General features: G+C 47.6%; 1 protein-coding gene across 1 annotated transcript in view; it reads left to right on the forward strand.

The window, feature by feature from the left end:
• The first annotated feature begins 1,844 nt into the window (after positions 1–1,844).
• LOC129342029 (hexokinase-2) overlaps positions 1,845–12,848 on the forward strand; it is a 45,734-nt gene continuing 34,730 nt past the window's right edge. Inside the window, exon 1 of the mRNA XM_054997464.1 lies at positions 1,845–1,988. Within this exon, the coding sequence (XP_054853439.1) occupies positions 1,926–1,988 (63 nt within the window). The 5' untranslated portion in view covers positions 1,845–1,925. The remainder of the gene's footprint in view (positions 1,989–12,848) is intronic.

Genomic DNA, 12,848 nt, shown 5'->3' on the forward strand with positions numbered 1-12,848 from the left:
ATTTCCACATGAGTAACAGCATACCATAAAACTGAATTGATGCTATATTTATACCATCTAGATGTCCCTGGAGTGGCTGTCCGCAGGGCTCTGTCCAAAGGGAAGGCATGCTTCTAAAACATTAACGAATTACAAAATTAAAAAGTAAATCACCGAGTTTCAGATTCTTTGGACAATACGTTGTAATTAATCGAAAACACGATAAAGACGCAATATTAACTGCCACCGTTCTCTAAAGCACCTGCACTGTCTTCTGTCTGGCTCTTGCAGTGAATCCGCAGCTTCCCTTCTTTCCTCATTTTTCTAAAACGGGCTCACTCTGCACAGGCTCAGACGCCCGGCTTTCCACCGAGGCTCCGAGGGCGGGGAGACCCCGCCCGCCTCGATTGGCTGAGATCACAGCCGTGCAGCGCCGCACGCTCGCCAGCCGCGCTCTGTGAGGCGGGAGGCTGCTTGGAACTAAACCCAAAGCAGGTGATGCAGGCAGAGGGAGGGAGGGAGGGAGAGGCCGAGGCGGGGCCGCTCTAAGCGCCGGGCGGAGCAACCGATCCCCAGATAAACTTGCGACCTCGGGGAACCCTGGAACGGAAGGCGCAGCATCTGGCGCCGCCGCCGCCACGTGTGGCCAGATATGCCCCCCCCAATATGACGCGATTGGCCAGGCCCTGCCACGGGGCTGCAAAGTCACACCTTCGCGCTCTCAATCGGCAGATAGAGGTCAGCATCCGGAGAAGGACCACGCGTTGAACCCACCGGACGACTGCTGCATCTTGGCTGCTTTATATTTTTGTTTAAGCGCCGCCGTAGCTGTCTCGTCCCGGAAACATCTCACGCAGCAGCGGATCCGAGACGTCCCTGCTACCCGCCAAGGTCTCGTTTAAACAGGGCAAAATAGCTGTGCAAACCAAAATCGAGCAATACTTTGGGCGAGAGAATAGCAGCATTTAAATTATGCCCGGAACCCAAGCAAAGAGAACGACTCTGTTCGACTTCCAGGTTTTTTAAAATAGCTCAATCTGAAAGCGGACGCGACGTCCCGCTATTTCCACAGTAGTTCGAGAGAGGGCGTTCGGCGCACACGTGGCCCACGAAAGTCTACGCTTGCCACCCTAATGCATGCTTCCCCCCCCCCTCCCCCCCAAGAAAGCAATGTCAAGAATCAGTACATCCAATTGTATCCCTTTTTAATCTTTATAATGTCAGCTGCCTGGTCTGCGCGTGCTTCCTGCGCATTGGCTCAGACTCGACTGGGATCCAAGTAACAGGCGCGGGGAGTTTCGTGTCCACGCCCCCGTTTCCAAAATCGGTGGGAGCGCCGGACATGGGACTCTCGTTCGGCACCCAGGAAGCCTAAACACGCCACAGCCCCGTCTATCGAGGGAGGGCTACGTTTAATCTACTGAGGGGGGCGGGGTAGGGTTACACGCGTCCGTCCAAACTAGAAGCGAGGCACTCCGACACAGCTGCGCTAGGCGCAAACCCATCGCTCAAGATCCCCGGGATGCACTCGATTCAGCCGATCGTGACTTGCCTCCGAGGACGTGGCTTGTGGGGAGCAGAAACCCTACCGGGAATTTGTCCCGCGCAAGCCCAGCTATTGGCTGAAGGGTTGGTAGCTGGCAACCACTCTGCCCGTGCTCAGAGGCACCTTTTCCAGCCGGCGCCACACGCCCCAGCTCCATCCACGTGGAGCTCCCGGCGCAGCCGCCCTTCTTGGGTTGACTCCCCCGAGGCCGAGGCTCACACACCCTCCGGCCGGGGCCAATGGGAAGAGGCGGGCTGGGCGCGTCACGCGGGAGCTGGCCGAGGAGGATGGAATCGCGGGCCCAGGCGAGCGACTTTGTTCCAGCCGAGCCGAGGGGAAGAAGGAAGAGCGCTCGAGGCGCCACCGGTCCCTGCTCCGCCGCCCCGCCTCGGCATCAGCCATGATTGCCTCTCATTTACTCGCTTACTTCTTCACCGAACTGAGCCATAACCAAGTGCAACGGGTGAGCCAGCGAGCCGGCGTCGCTCGGAGCGTTTCGGGCCGGGTGGGCAGGGTGGAGTGCTTCGCGGCCACCCCAAAGTCACCGCGGAAGGGAGCGCGAGGCGAGACTTTTTGTGCCGGCCAGCCGCCTCCGCCTGGCCGGTAGTTGCCGGCGCTCCTGTTCGCCGGGCGTCTCCTTAAGATCAGAGGGGCGCTCTGCACGTGCTCAGAGGAACACAGTCTGGCTCCTACTTTTGACGATTAGGGGAGTTCAGGGAGTTGTGCGGCAGTAAGATCCGGAATGGGGACGTGTGTGCTCGTGTATATATGGGAAATCTCCCTCCCCCTCCGGTTTTCTGGGACTCTGGAGAAGGAAAAGGGAAGGTGGGTGCTCCAATCTGTGCCTGGCATGGTCGGGTCTCCTTTCACGGGTAAAGGAACTCATACAGGAGTCGAATTTAAGTGGGCGGGGGTTAACTACTGTTACAGTAAGAAGGAGGAAATGGTTCGGGGGGGGAGCATCTCTTTTCCGGGGAATCTACACGCCACGCGATTTGGGGGGGGGGGGGTTCTCTCTGCCTTCTCCTTTCCATGCTTCACATAACTGAAGGTGGGATGCTTTCCCCGTAAAAGTTGGGAGTAGGATAATACGGTCTTGGGATGTTCTTGGTAGAGCTTAACTTTTCATCTCTTCCTGCTGTCTTCCTTCGGAGTTGATGCTGCGATTTGATTGGGAGAAAGCTGCGCCTCCCTCCCACCCATCTCCATTTTGGGGATCATCTCGCCCAGAGGTGTTTTTTCCCACTAAACCAGGCGGGTGGGATGGTGGTTGAATTCCTCACCCCCACATCTTGAAGACTAACATGGATTGGTGTCTCGAGACAGCAATGTAACAGCTTTCCCTCTGCCAAATCTTGACCAACACTTGCCAGATTCTCAGAATTCTGCAAAAGCCTTCATGTGCTTCTGAAAGATCTGGCAGCCCCTTGGTGGGAGAGGCTGTGGGGGTGGAGCTGAAGATCTGGAAAGGGAGAATTCCAGAGGGATAGTTGTGTTAGTCTCTCTCCGTAAAAATAAACATGATTCTAGTGGCATTTTAACACATATTGCATGCAGCGTAAGCATTTGTGGAGTAGAGCTCACTGTCACACTGTGCAACGAATGCTCACTAGGCAGGTATTTGTATATGAGATTATGAAGGAAAGAGAATTATATACAGTATATACCACTGTGACTCTGTTTGCAGTGGCTTGCAACCCTGGGGTTAACTGAAGCTGCGCAGCTCCAGTTTTCTACGTTGCTACTTGCAGGCATAGTTATTCTATTCAGAATTTAAAATGTCCTAAAGAAGAGTGCTTTTGACTATACTGGATGTATCAGTCACCATAAAGTAACTGCCATTGGCTGACACAAACTCAAAATTTCAGGCAAAGGTTACCCTGGTGTAGAGGTTTTGAGCTCTCTTTCTAGAAATAAAGCCCTTGTGTGTGTGGGATGGTGATTACGTCATTTGCAATCATATAGATTTTAATCTTTATTTTAGCCCACGATAAGAATCAACAAATCTTACAAACATGTTTCTGACTGTAAGTTCTAAGTACACATGGAAGATGTAGATAGATGGTTTCTTGTTAGTGTGCCACGGTGTGTGGAACGTAATTTCAGATGGTGCTGTGTGAGTTTGTGTGCCAGCCTGGTCATGGGATGAGTAGCAGAACTTCTCCCTGGGTTGCACCTGCCTGTTTCCTCCATGATGCTGCCATCTTGCCGTGCTTTATGGTAAGGCCTTCTGTGGCTTGCACGTAAAAGTAGGCAGACAGGAAGCTGAAATTGCTGGTAGCACAGGGTGATGCAAACAGGACCACTTCTGCTTTCTGTTTGGGCTTCTGTCTTTAACAGGAGGGGGTGATCCCTGAGAATTTGTTTCTTACACATATATGGGTATTTCCCTCCTTGTTTCAAGGAAATAAAAATGATCAGGGAAAGAGAAACCACCGAGAACAAGGTCACACAGGAAAATCGTTGCCAGGGCTTTGTTTTTGATCTCTGAATGAATGTGAGACAGTCATCCCTGCCTTTCTCTTCATTTGAGCTTCATTGCAGTTTATTGTTCTTACTTCCTTGTAGTTTTTCTAGGTTTTGCTTGTGGCACAGCCTCTATTTATGACAAGAACCAGGGGTAAGTTAGGATGCAGTAGTGAAGGTTTCCAGGATTTATTGGGATAAAAACTCCCCAATGTGGGTGGAGAAAGGGGTGGGTGGGTTTCTCCGGCCCACAGAGGGACTTCTCAGTTTTCTGAATAGTGACGTCTCTTTCTTGGTTGCACATTAGGGATGAGAGATGGGACCCTAGAACAAACTGAAGGATGATGGCGGGAGTGGGTAGGTTTTTCTTCTGTACCTGGAAAGGCTCACAACATCACCATCACCAATCTAATAAAGTTTTCAAGGGATGTAGAAGGAAACTATTTAAATGGCTTTTCTTGTCTGATCTTTGCTAATTTTTTTTAAAAAAAATACCTCTTTCCACTTGATTCTGCAAAATCCTAGAGTTACCTTGGTTTTAATTTCTGTCCAGCCAGGAGTGTAATGGTAAATATACCAAAACTGCATTCTTAGCATACACTTCCTATGAACATATCTCCATTCTTGTCCTTCAGTTGAAAACAAACAAACAAAAAGGTCTTGGCCCATAGTTAAAAAAGTGAATGCATTCTTGGCAAACCACAATCTCAGCAGTGGCCCCTTGGAGTAACTGAGGACTGAAACAGCTGCTTAACACTCTTGCAAGCTTGCAGTTTGTGATAGCAGTAGGAAATCAAGGCAACTATCATCTAGAGTTTTTTTCCCCTTAAAGAGAACTACAGGATAGGGTAGTAACTGATTCTTCCTCTGCAATGGCCCAGTGCAAGGGATTTTAAAAATTAAAGTCATAAATAGTAAACTCTGACATCACTGGAAGGGGCAGGTGAGAGGATTACACTGCTACGAATGGGGCCATGGCTCAAGGACAGAGCATCCGCTTTGCTTACAGAAAGTGCGGGGTTCAATCCTAGGCATCTCCAGTTAAAAGGATCAGGTATCAGATGATGTGAAAGACGCATCTCCTTGAGATCAGAGATCCACTGCAAGTCAGAGTAGGCAGTACTGACTCTAGTAGACCAACTGCCTGCCTCATTTCCTTTTCTATAAAGCATCTTTAAGTATCCATTTAGTTTCATAATAAATCTATGCCAGCCTTTCTCTTCACAGACTGGTTATTCTAGCATCCCCACCTACCCCGCTAATATAACTCCTCTTAAAGATTTAATATTCTTTTTTCAAGAGCCATATTTGGTTCCATATTGAGTGATGTTTGGTTCTGGAACTGTTGCTTGCAGACTGATTATCTAGCAAGACCCTAAATAAGGGGAGTTGTTCATTTCTGGTGTGACTTCCTAAAACAAGTTTTAAGTCTGCCTGGAAACACACACCTTTTGACATGGAAATTCCATGTGCTAATCCTTTGTGTGTGTGTGCGCGTGCATGCATTTGTGGAGCTGAGTGTGGTTCCGAAGTGATGAGGGAAATGCATTCGGGTTGTGCCCAGGGTTGTGCATTTCAAGATTGAACCCTATTCTTGAAATTAAGTTTTGGTGCTTGGGTGAAAATACCAGAATCATACTGATTTCTGCTGAATCTTTCATGCGTTGGTCAGTTTTGCTAGATCCTAAAGGTCAATTTTTGATCAAGTGCCTTCTTTAGCTATAGTGGACTCTTGCCATTCATGGGAAAACTGTCCCTGAATTCACTGGAGAAATCAGCAAATACTGGGAGGCAGGGCCTCCTGGCTAGGAGATCATAGCAAATGACTGTGAATAAGTGAAATTGTGAGTCACATATCTGCATATAGTAAGGACCTGTTGTACAGCTTGGCCATTGCTTGGCTTTTGCTTTCAGTCTTGCAGAAGATATGCGTAGTTGCTTGTTGGCTCACTGGAAGAGGGGAAAGATGAGAATCTAACACCACTTTTTGGAAATAAATTTGTTTCCCAAAATAGCTTTTCTCTTTAAAGCATGTTGCGTGTGTAACTGGATCCCATTTGTACCAGTGCTCTTTTGAACTCAGGAGAAGTGGGAAGAGATAGGGAACCTGCCACGTTCTCCGCAGTACATTCCACCAGCTGGTCTGGCAATATATTAGTGAGCCTGAGTGGTTGGACCTCAGAAGGTGGATCTGATTGTTCAGGGGGGTGGGAAACCGTTGTGTTCAATTTGGAGCACACAGATACTGCTTTGCATCGCCCCTGTGAGTGGGTGGCTTCCCCACTCACCTGGGCGAGTCACTACCACTTTGTCTTTCTCTCTTTGTAATGCAAATCAAAGCCTGTTTTGCAATGCTATGAAGATGCACTGAAAGTTTCTGAAGACATCCTGAAGACAAACTGAAAGCATGCAAATTGTTACTGTTAATGATGTCTTCATGGACCTTGTTCTGAAGTATGAAAAGTAAGAAAAAAACACCATGGCCTTAAAAGTGTCAGATTTGGAAGAATGCTAATAACGTTGTCTCCTTGTTTTAAGTGCTTTGTCACCATCATATTTTGAAATTCTCATATGGACACTAGCAACTTGCACCTTATTCTTAAAAAATTCTTGGATTCTAATGAGTTTTGCAAGCGCTGCATGTTTCAGCCACACTCATTAAAAGTATCTTAGAATTGTCAATGGGGTTCGACTGGCCTCAGTGTTCCAAAGTTGTTTCAAAAGAGGGATAATCAAGCTGGGATTGGAGCTTCTTGTGAACTGTGTCCTTGGGGTGCTCTTGTTGAGACCTGCGCCAATGTTTTATAAGCCACTTAACCTTTCTGTCCTATTTTGTTAAGCTATAAACTGGGTTGGTTTATAATCCAGGGATTGTTTAAGATCGTTTTCTTTCTTAATTTAATACTTGCCATTGGAAAAGGAGCAATGGGATTTTTCAGGTTCACATGGGGATATGATTCACTGACCTTTATGCTCAGAAGTCAGGTGACCTGTATACCATGAGCCATTTGGGATGGGGATGTTTTTTTTTTTTTTTATAAATTTTTTTATTTTTCATAACTACAAAACACTACACAGCACTACACAAGACTATCACAAGGAAAGGGGAGAGGGAAGGGACAAAAGGGGGTGGAAAAAGAAAAAAAGAAAAAGGGGGGGGAATGAACTACAAACACTAAACACTACACTTCAATGTTTCCCTTCATACTGTCATAATACAAAAATAGCTCCATAGGATGATGATGGAGTGGTTAATCATACAGAGAATAAACATTTCAAATTCTGATTAAACTTTCCTCCCCCTTCTAGGTCCCGGACGCAGTTCTCTCTGTGCAACCGCTATTGCGGTGCTCTCCTCCTCCCCCCCCCTCCGGCTCCTCCTTTTCTTCGTTCTTGGTGCAGCAGAGTTCTGGGTTTTTATTCTCAAAATCCTTTAGTTGATCTTCTGATAATATCTTATAGGCCTGATCTGTATATCTGAACCATATTCCTTCCGGGAATAACCATTTGTACTTTATTCCATGGTCCCTCAGAAGAGCTGCAAACTTTTTATATTTAAAACGCCGTTTCCGGACTAGAAATGGAACGTCCTTCAAAATCTTGACTTTCAAACCCATAAAGTCCAAATCCGCATTGTATGAGTTATATAGGATGGTGTCCCGAATCTTTTTAGATGAAAAGTCAATAATGATCTCACGAGGCAACTGTCGCTTTGTTGCATATTTTGAAGAAGCCCGACGGACCTCCAAAATGGCGCTTTTAACCTCTTCTTTAGTCGTCCTCGCGGGTATCGCCAATAGTTCCGAGACCACCTCCCACAGATCCTCTTTTTCCTCCTCTTTCACGTTTTGGAGACGCAAAATTGTCTGCGTTCGTTCCATCTGTAGCCCGATCAGCTGGTTCTCAACCAGCTTCAGCTCCTTTTTTGTAGCCTTCACAAGTGACGCACTTTCCAGAGCAGACTTCTCTGCCCCCCCCGCTGCTGCCTTAATGGTTTTCACTTCGCTTTCAATTAAGCCCACCCTTTGATCAGTTTCGTTCAGCTTGTCAACAAAGGGTTTTATGGCTTCCACCACCGCCCTGCGCACCAACTCTTCGAGCGACTCCCCCTTCAAGGTAGCCGAGATTGACTTACCGAGAGCGGGACTTTGCTTCTTTGCTGCCATTTTGGGGGGGGGGGGGCGCCAACAAAATTCTGGAACTCACCGAAGGGGAAGAACGAGTCTTCTTCAGATCAACCTCTTCTTCACAAACGCTTGTAGAACAGAAGGGATTCGCTTGTTTACGGGCTTCCGCCTGTTTCTTTTATTTGCCGTTTCTCGTTGCCCGGCGGCACTCGAGGCGCCGCGCACGTCTGCCGGCCTCCATAGGGACAAACGGGCAATTCCCCCCCCGCATTGATTTCGGGGAGTTCTTCCCGCCGCGTCCCAGACCCTGGCTCCCTCCCTGGGAGTCCTGGGGGCTAATCCTTGCGGATCAGCCGCCCGGTCAGGGTGCCCGGTCGTTTCCTCCCGGACCAGCCGAGAGGAGCGTCCGGCATGGCTGAGAAAACGAAACCGAATCCCTTGATGTTAATCAAGGTAATGCTCCGCTTTGTGTTGGAGGCAGGGATGTTTAAATTCTCAGTTCGAATAATCAAGGATGCTAGCTGTGGTGCGGACCAGACTGTGTAAATCAGGATTTGTATTCTGGCCTTCTGAATCTCAAATCTAACACTTGAGTATCTGGATCTTCCTGGCAGAACCTACAGAGGAACCCTGAATTCTGAGAAAAGATTTTTACATACCATGAATAACACTACTTAGCATTTCTCTCAAGGGTTCAAGCTGCTTTATGTCATTTTGTAATCTTTGCAACAGCAATCTAAGGTAGTTCTGAAGGTACATGATTAAGAGAGCAATTCTACTCAGTAAGGCTTACTCCTAGGAAAGGGTTCTTAGGATTGCACCTTAGTGATGCAAAACAAGTGTGGGTCTGACCAGTGAATGAGATCAGAGAACACTTGACAGCCCTGCAGATGCTGATTTGCATTCCGTGATAGAAGAAAAGTTGCATAGATCAGTGAAGTAGCTAATGAGCCTCATAATGTGGCTTGCCTAAGGCCATCCAGTGAGTTTATCGAAGGGTTCATATTTGCACTCTGAACTTTTAATTTGTTGGATGGATAAAATAGATGACAGAGAACCTAAAAGTCCTTCAGTTAGTGGAAAGCCCTAGATGCCTCATACGTCAAGGCAGAGATCAGGTTGAGAAATGATTATTCTGTAGACGGATAAGATGCATGGTTCCAGAGAATAAATGACCTCTCATAGTGGGAGCTGCAGGGTATGCAATGCTTGGCCACCACAAGCATTCCCCACTCTAGGAACAGTTTTTGCAGAGGCTTTTCTGGGGCCATTTTTGCAAGCTGCAGCTTTTTTCTGTAACAGGAGATATCCCTGGACTCCAGCAGCAGCAGAGAGGCTTCTAGCTAGTTACAAGTTCCTGAGTGAGTCTCCATCCCTTTACAGAGCATACATACATGTGTACTTTATGGTGTAAAACAAAGCCGTGGGCTAACAAGTGGAGGGAAGAATGAGCCAAGCAGGAAATGGCCTTATTTTCTGTCCTGAAAAGATTCTGAAGGAGTGTCTGGCCTCCTTGTTGTTGAGATCAGAAAGAGCTTAATTCTGCAGGATGCTCAGCATCGTCAGCCCTTAGCTAGTCCAGGAAAGTGCCAAGGGCTTGTAAAGAATGCCACAGTTTGCCAACTACTACCTGTGCACACTTATTCGGCCATGGCCTGGCAACTTTGGCTTGGCATGCGTCAGTTGGATAGATGGCAAAGCTTGCTGAGCTGAATATTAGGTGCTTCAGCAGACCAGTCAAAAATCAAATGAAAGATCTACCTTTTTTGAGAGCTCAGAATTTTGAAATGGGGCTTTTTGTCCAAAACTGTGTGAGAAGCTTTTGGGTTTGTTAAACAGTGGCTCTTGAGTTGGTCTCTAGTTGTTGCTGTCAGACGTGCCCATTACATGTTTAAAGGGGCCAGACCTTTGGATGCCACATCCTGTCTTTTTAGTTATATCTGCAACTGGGGATCTGATGTGGAAGTGTGGGTGGCATTCTTGCCTGGAGCTCTTGTTGTTCCTAGGGTGTGGGATATGCAAAACACCTTCTGCTATGGCATTTCCCATACCAGGAAACAATGTTCTCTATGAGCTGCCATAACCAGGGTACTCCATTAACTTCTTTAGGCCCTGTAGTTGCTTCTGAAGTCTCCTCTGATCGCCTCTGAGAACTCATAAAAGAGGGATGCTTGGAGGGATTGTTCTCCCCACCTCCATGCTATTCCTATAGGTATTCCCATGGTGCTGTCCTTAACTTTGGGTGTCTGGATATTGCTCCAAGGTTTGGTGTGCGCAAGGCTTTTTTTCAGCAGGAACGCAGTGGGACGGAGTTCCAGAACCTCTTGAAAATGGTCACATGGCTGGTGGCCCCACCCCCTGATCTCCAGACAGAGGGGAGTTGAGATTGCCCTCCATGCCTCTCTGTGCGGAGGGCAATCTCAACTCCCCTCTGTCTGGAGATCAGGGGTGGGCCACCAGCCATGTGACCATTTTCTCCAAGGGCAACCCACTGAGTTCCACCACCTCTTTTCCCAGAAAAAAAGCCCTGGGTGCGTGCAAACAGCAGTGATGATCTGTCAATTCCACATAAGAACAGCAGTACAGCAAAACTACTGAGCGTCTCAGGCCATTCTTGTGAATCATTTGCTTTGTTTCTTAGATCTGCGGGGCCAGCTAAGAGCCACGTAAACTGGTCTGCTTCTTAAATGAAAGCTATCTTGTGACCCTGTTCCTTCAATCAGCACAGGATGGGAAATGGTGGGATGATTAGCATACTGCTGGCAGGGCGGTTTGACTGTAAGAGGCGTGTGAAATCCCCCATTCTTATTTTATTTGTCATGAAGGGAGGAGTGCTACTAACAGGAAGTTAATGATATTCCCTCTCCCTCACACACACAATACCGTTCCTTATTCAGATTGCCAGAGGGTTGTGAAAGAAAGCAGTACTGCCACATATCATGCGTTAATAACTCTTTCTGTTTAAGTTAGGAATAGATTCTTCCCCATGTTGCTCTTGCTGTCAGATAAGGAGAGAAGCCAGGGTTTGTTCTGTTGAGTCCTTCAGTAAATGATGGTAAAGCCTGGGCAGTTCGCAGACTATGGGAGTTTGTGTTACAGCCTGGAAAGGGGCAGGAAGAGCCCTCAGAGGACCTGCCTGCTTTGACTAGTTAGCTCAGTGCAAATGTCAAGGGGCCCCTTCTGAGCTGTTTGTTGTTTGTGGGCCTCATTGCCTAGAAGTGAGCCTGGCAAGTGGCTCACTCATATGTACTCTGTTTTAAGGAGATGGAAACGCGTGGGCCTCTGAACTTGCTGGAAGTCACAAGAAGCCAGTTGCGCAGGCTGACCCTGGTTGTACCACTTTAAAAGCATAGTAAATTTTGGAGGCTATTGGGGAGGCTGTGGCACAGCCAGGAGGAGGGCCTGTGGCAGGGCTTTGTCAGGCCTCCATTCTAGAGCAGGCCTATCCCCTGGCTCAAAAGACTAAAAGGAAAGCCTGCCTAATGTTAGTTCTGGTTTAGGACATCCCTGGAGATTCGGGGGTGGTTCCTGGGGTGGGCTGAGTATTGGGTAGGAGAGAGAGGAGCTCAGCAGGGATGTGATATGTGCCAGTGTCTGCCCTTGGAAGCTGCCTCCTCCAGGGCAGCAGTTTCTCCAGGAGAACTGGTTTGCATGTCTGGCGATCAGTTGTAATTCCAGAAGAACTCCATGCCCACTTTGAGGTTGGTAACTCTATTCTAGGATTGCCCGCTTCTGGTTGGGAAGATCCTGGAGATTTAGGAGGGTAGAGCATGGAGAGGGCAAGGATAATGGAGAGGAGAGGATAATGCCATGGAGTCCACCCTCCCGGGCAGCCATATTCTCAAGGGGAACTGATCTCTGCGGCCTGGAGAGGAGTTGTAATTGTGGGAGACCTCCACCGGCTACCTGGAGATCGGCAACCCTACTCTATTTTTTCCCTTAGGTATGTGGGGTTTTGTGTGTGCCCCTGTTAGTCCTTGGATAGGAGACCACCAAGGAAGTCCTGGGTTATTACACAGAGGCAGGCAATGGGAGACCATCTCTGAATGTCTTTTACCTTGAAAACCCTAAAGGATCACCGTAAGTTGCCTGCGACTTGATGGCACTTTCCTCCACCACTGTAGCACACTCAAAGTGGCACTCCTTTGCAATCAACAGCATTTGAAAAAAAGGTTGACTATCACTGTCTTACGTTAGGGTCACACTCTCACACGGAGTTTTATATGCAGACATTTCCTTCCTGTGAAAGCTGTTAGTGTGTTGGGCTAAGGAGACGGCTTGGGCTCCTTTGGCTGGAGCATGTGCTGACCTTGAAGATCTCCTTGCTGCTCCTGCTTTTCCTGTATTTTGCATGTGTGTCTATCCTTGTATTTGTTGTCAAACTCTGGCTCTGTCTACGCTCAGAAAAGAGTCATTTCCTTACTGGAACCGGAGGGGGGGGCACAGTTGCCCAGATGAACTCAAAACAAAAATAGGTTCTCTGTTTTGCTGGAAACAATTTAGCCTGGTTCAGTTTGACAAGGAAGTCTGTGATCAGAATTTAGAGAATTTAGTGTTCTGCTTTTGAATCCCAATTTATGCGTATGTTTTTCTTTTAAAGAAAGTATCTTTCTGGTAAATAAATTCTGCTAACTCTCTTAGTTGGGAAGAAAAGCCTTGAAAGACATATTTAATTGCCAAGTTTCTTCCAGGTAATCCTGGAAATTACAATTTGATGTAAATATCCCATT

Source organism: Eublepharis macularius, chromosome 14 (genome assembly GCF_028583425.1).
Source record: "Eublepharis macularius isolate TG4126 chromosome 14, MPM_Emac_v1.0, whole genome shotgun sequence".
Taxonomy (NCBI): Eukaryota; Metazoa; Chordata; class Lepidosauria; order Squamata; family Eublepharidae; genus Eublepharis; species Eublepharis macularius.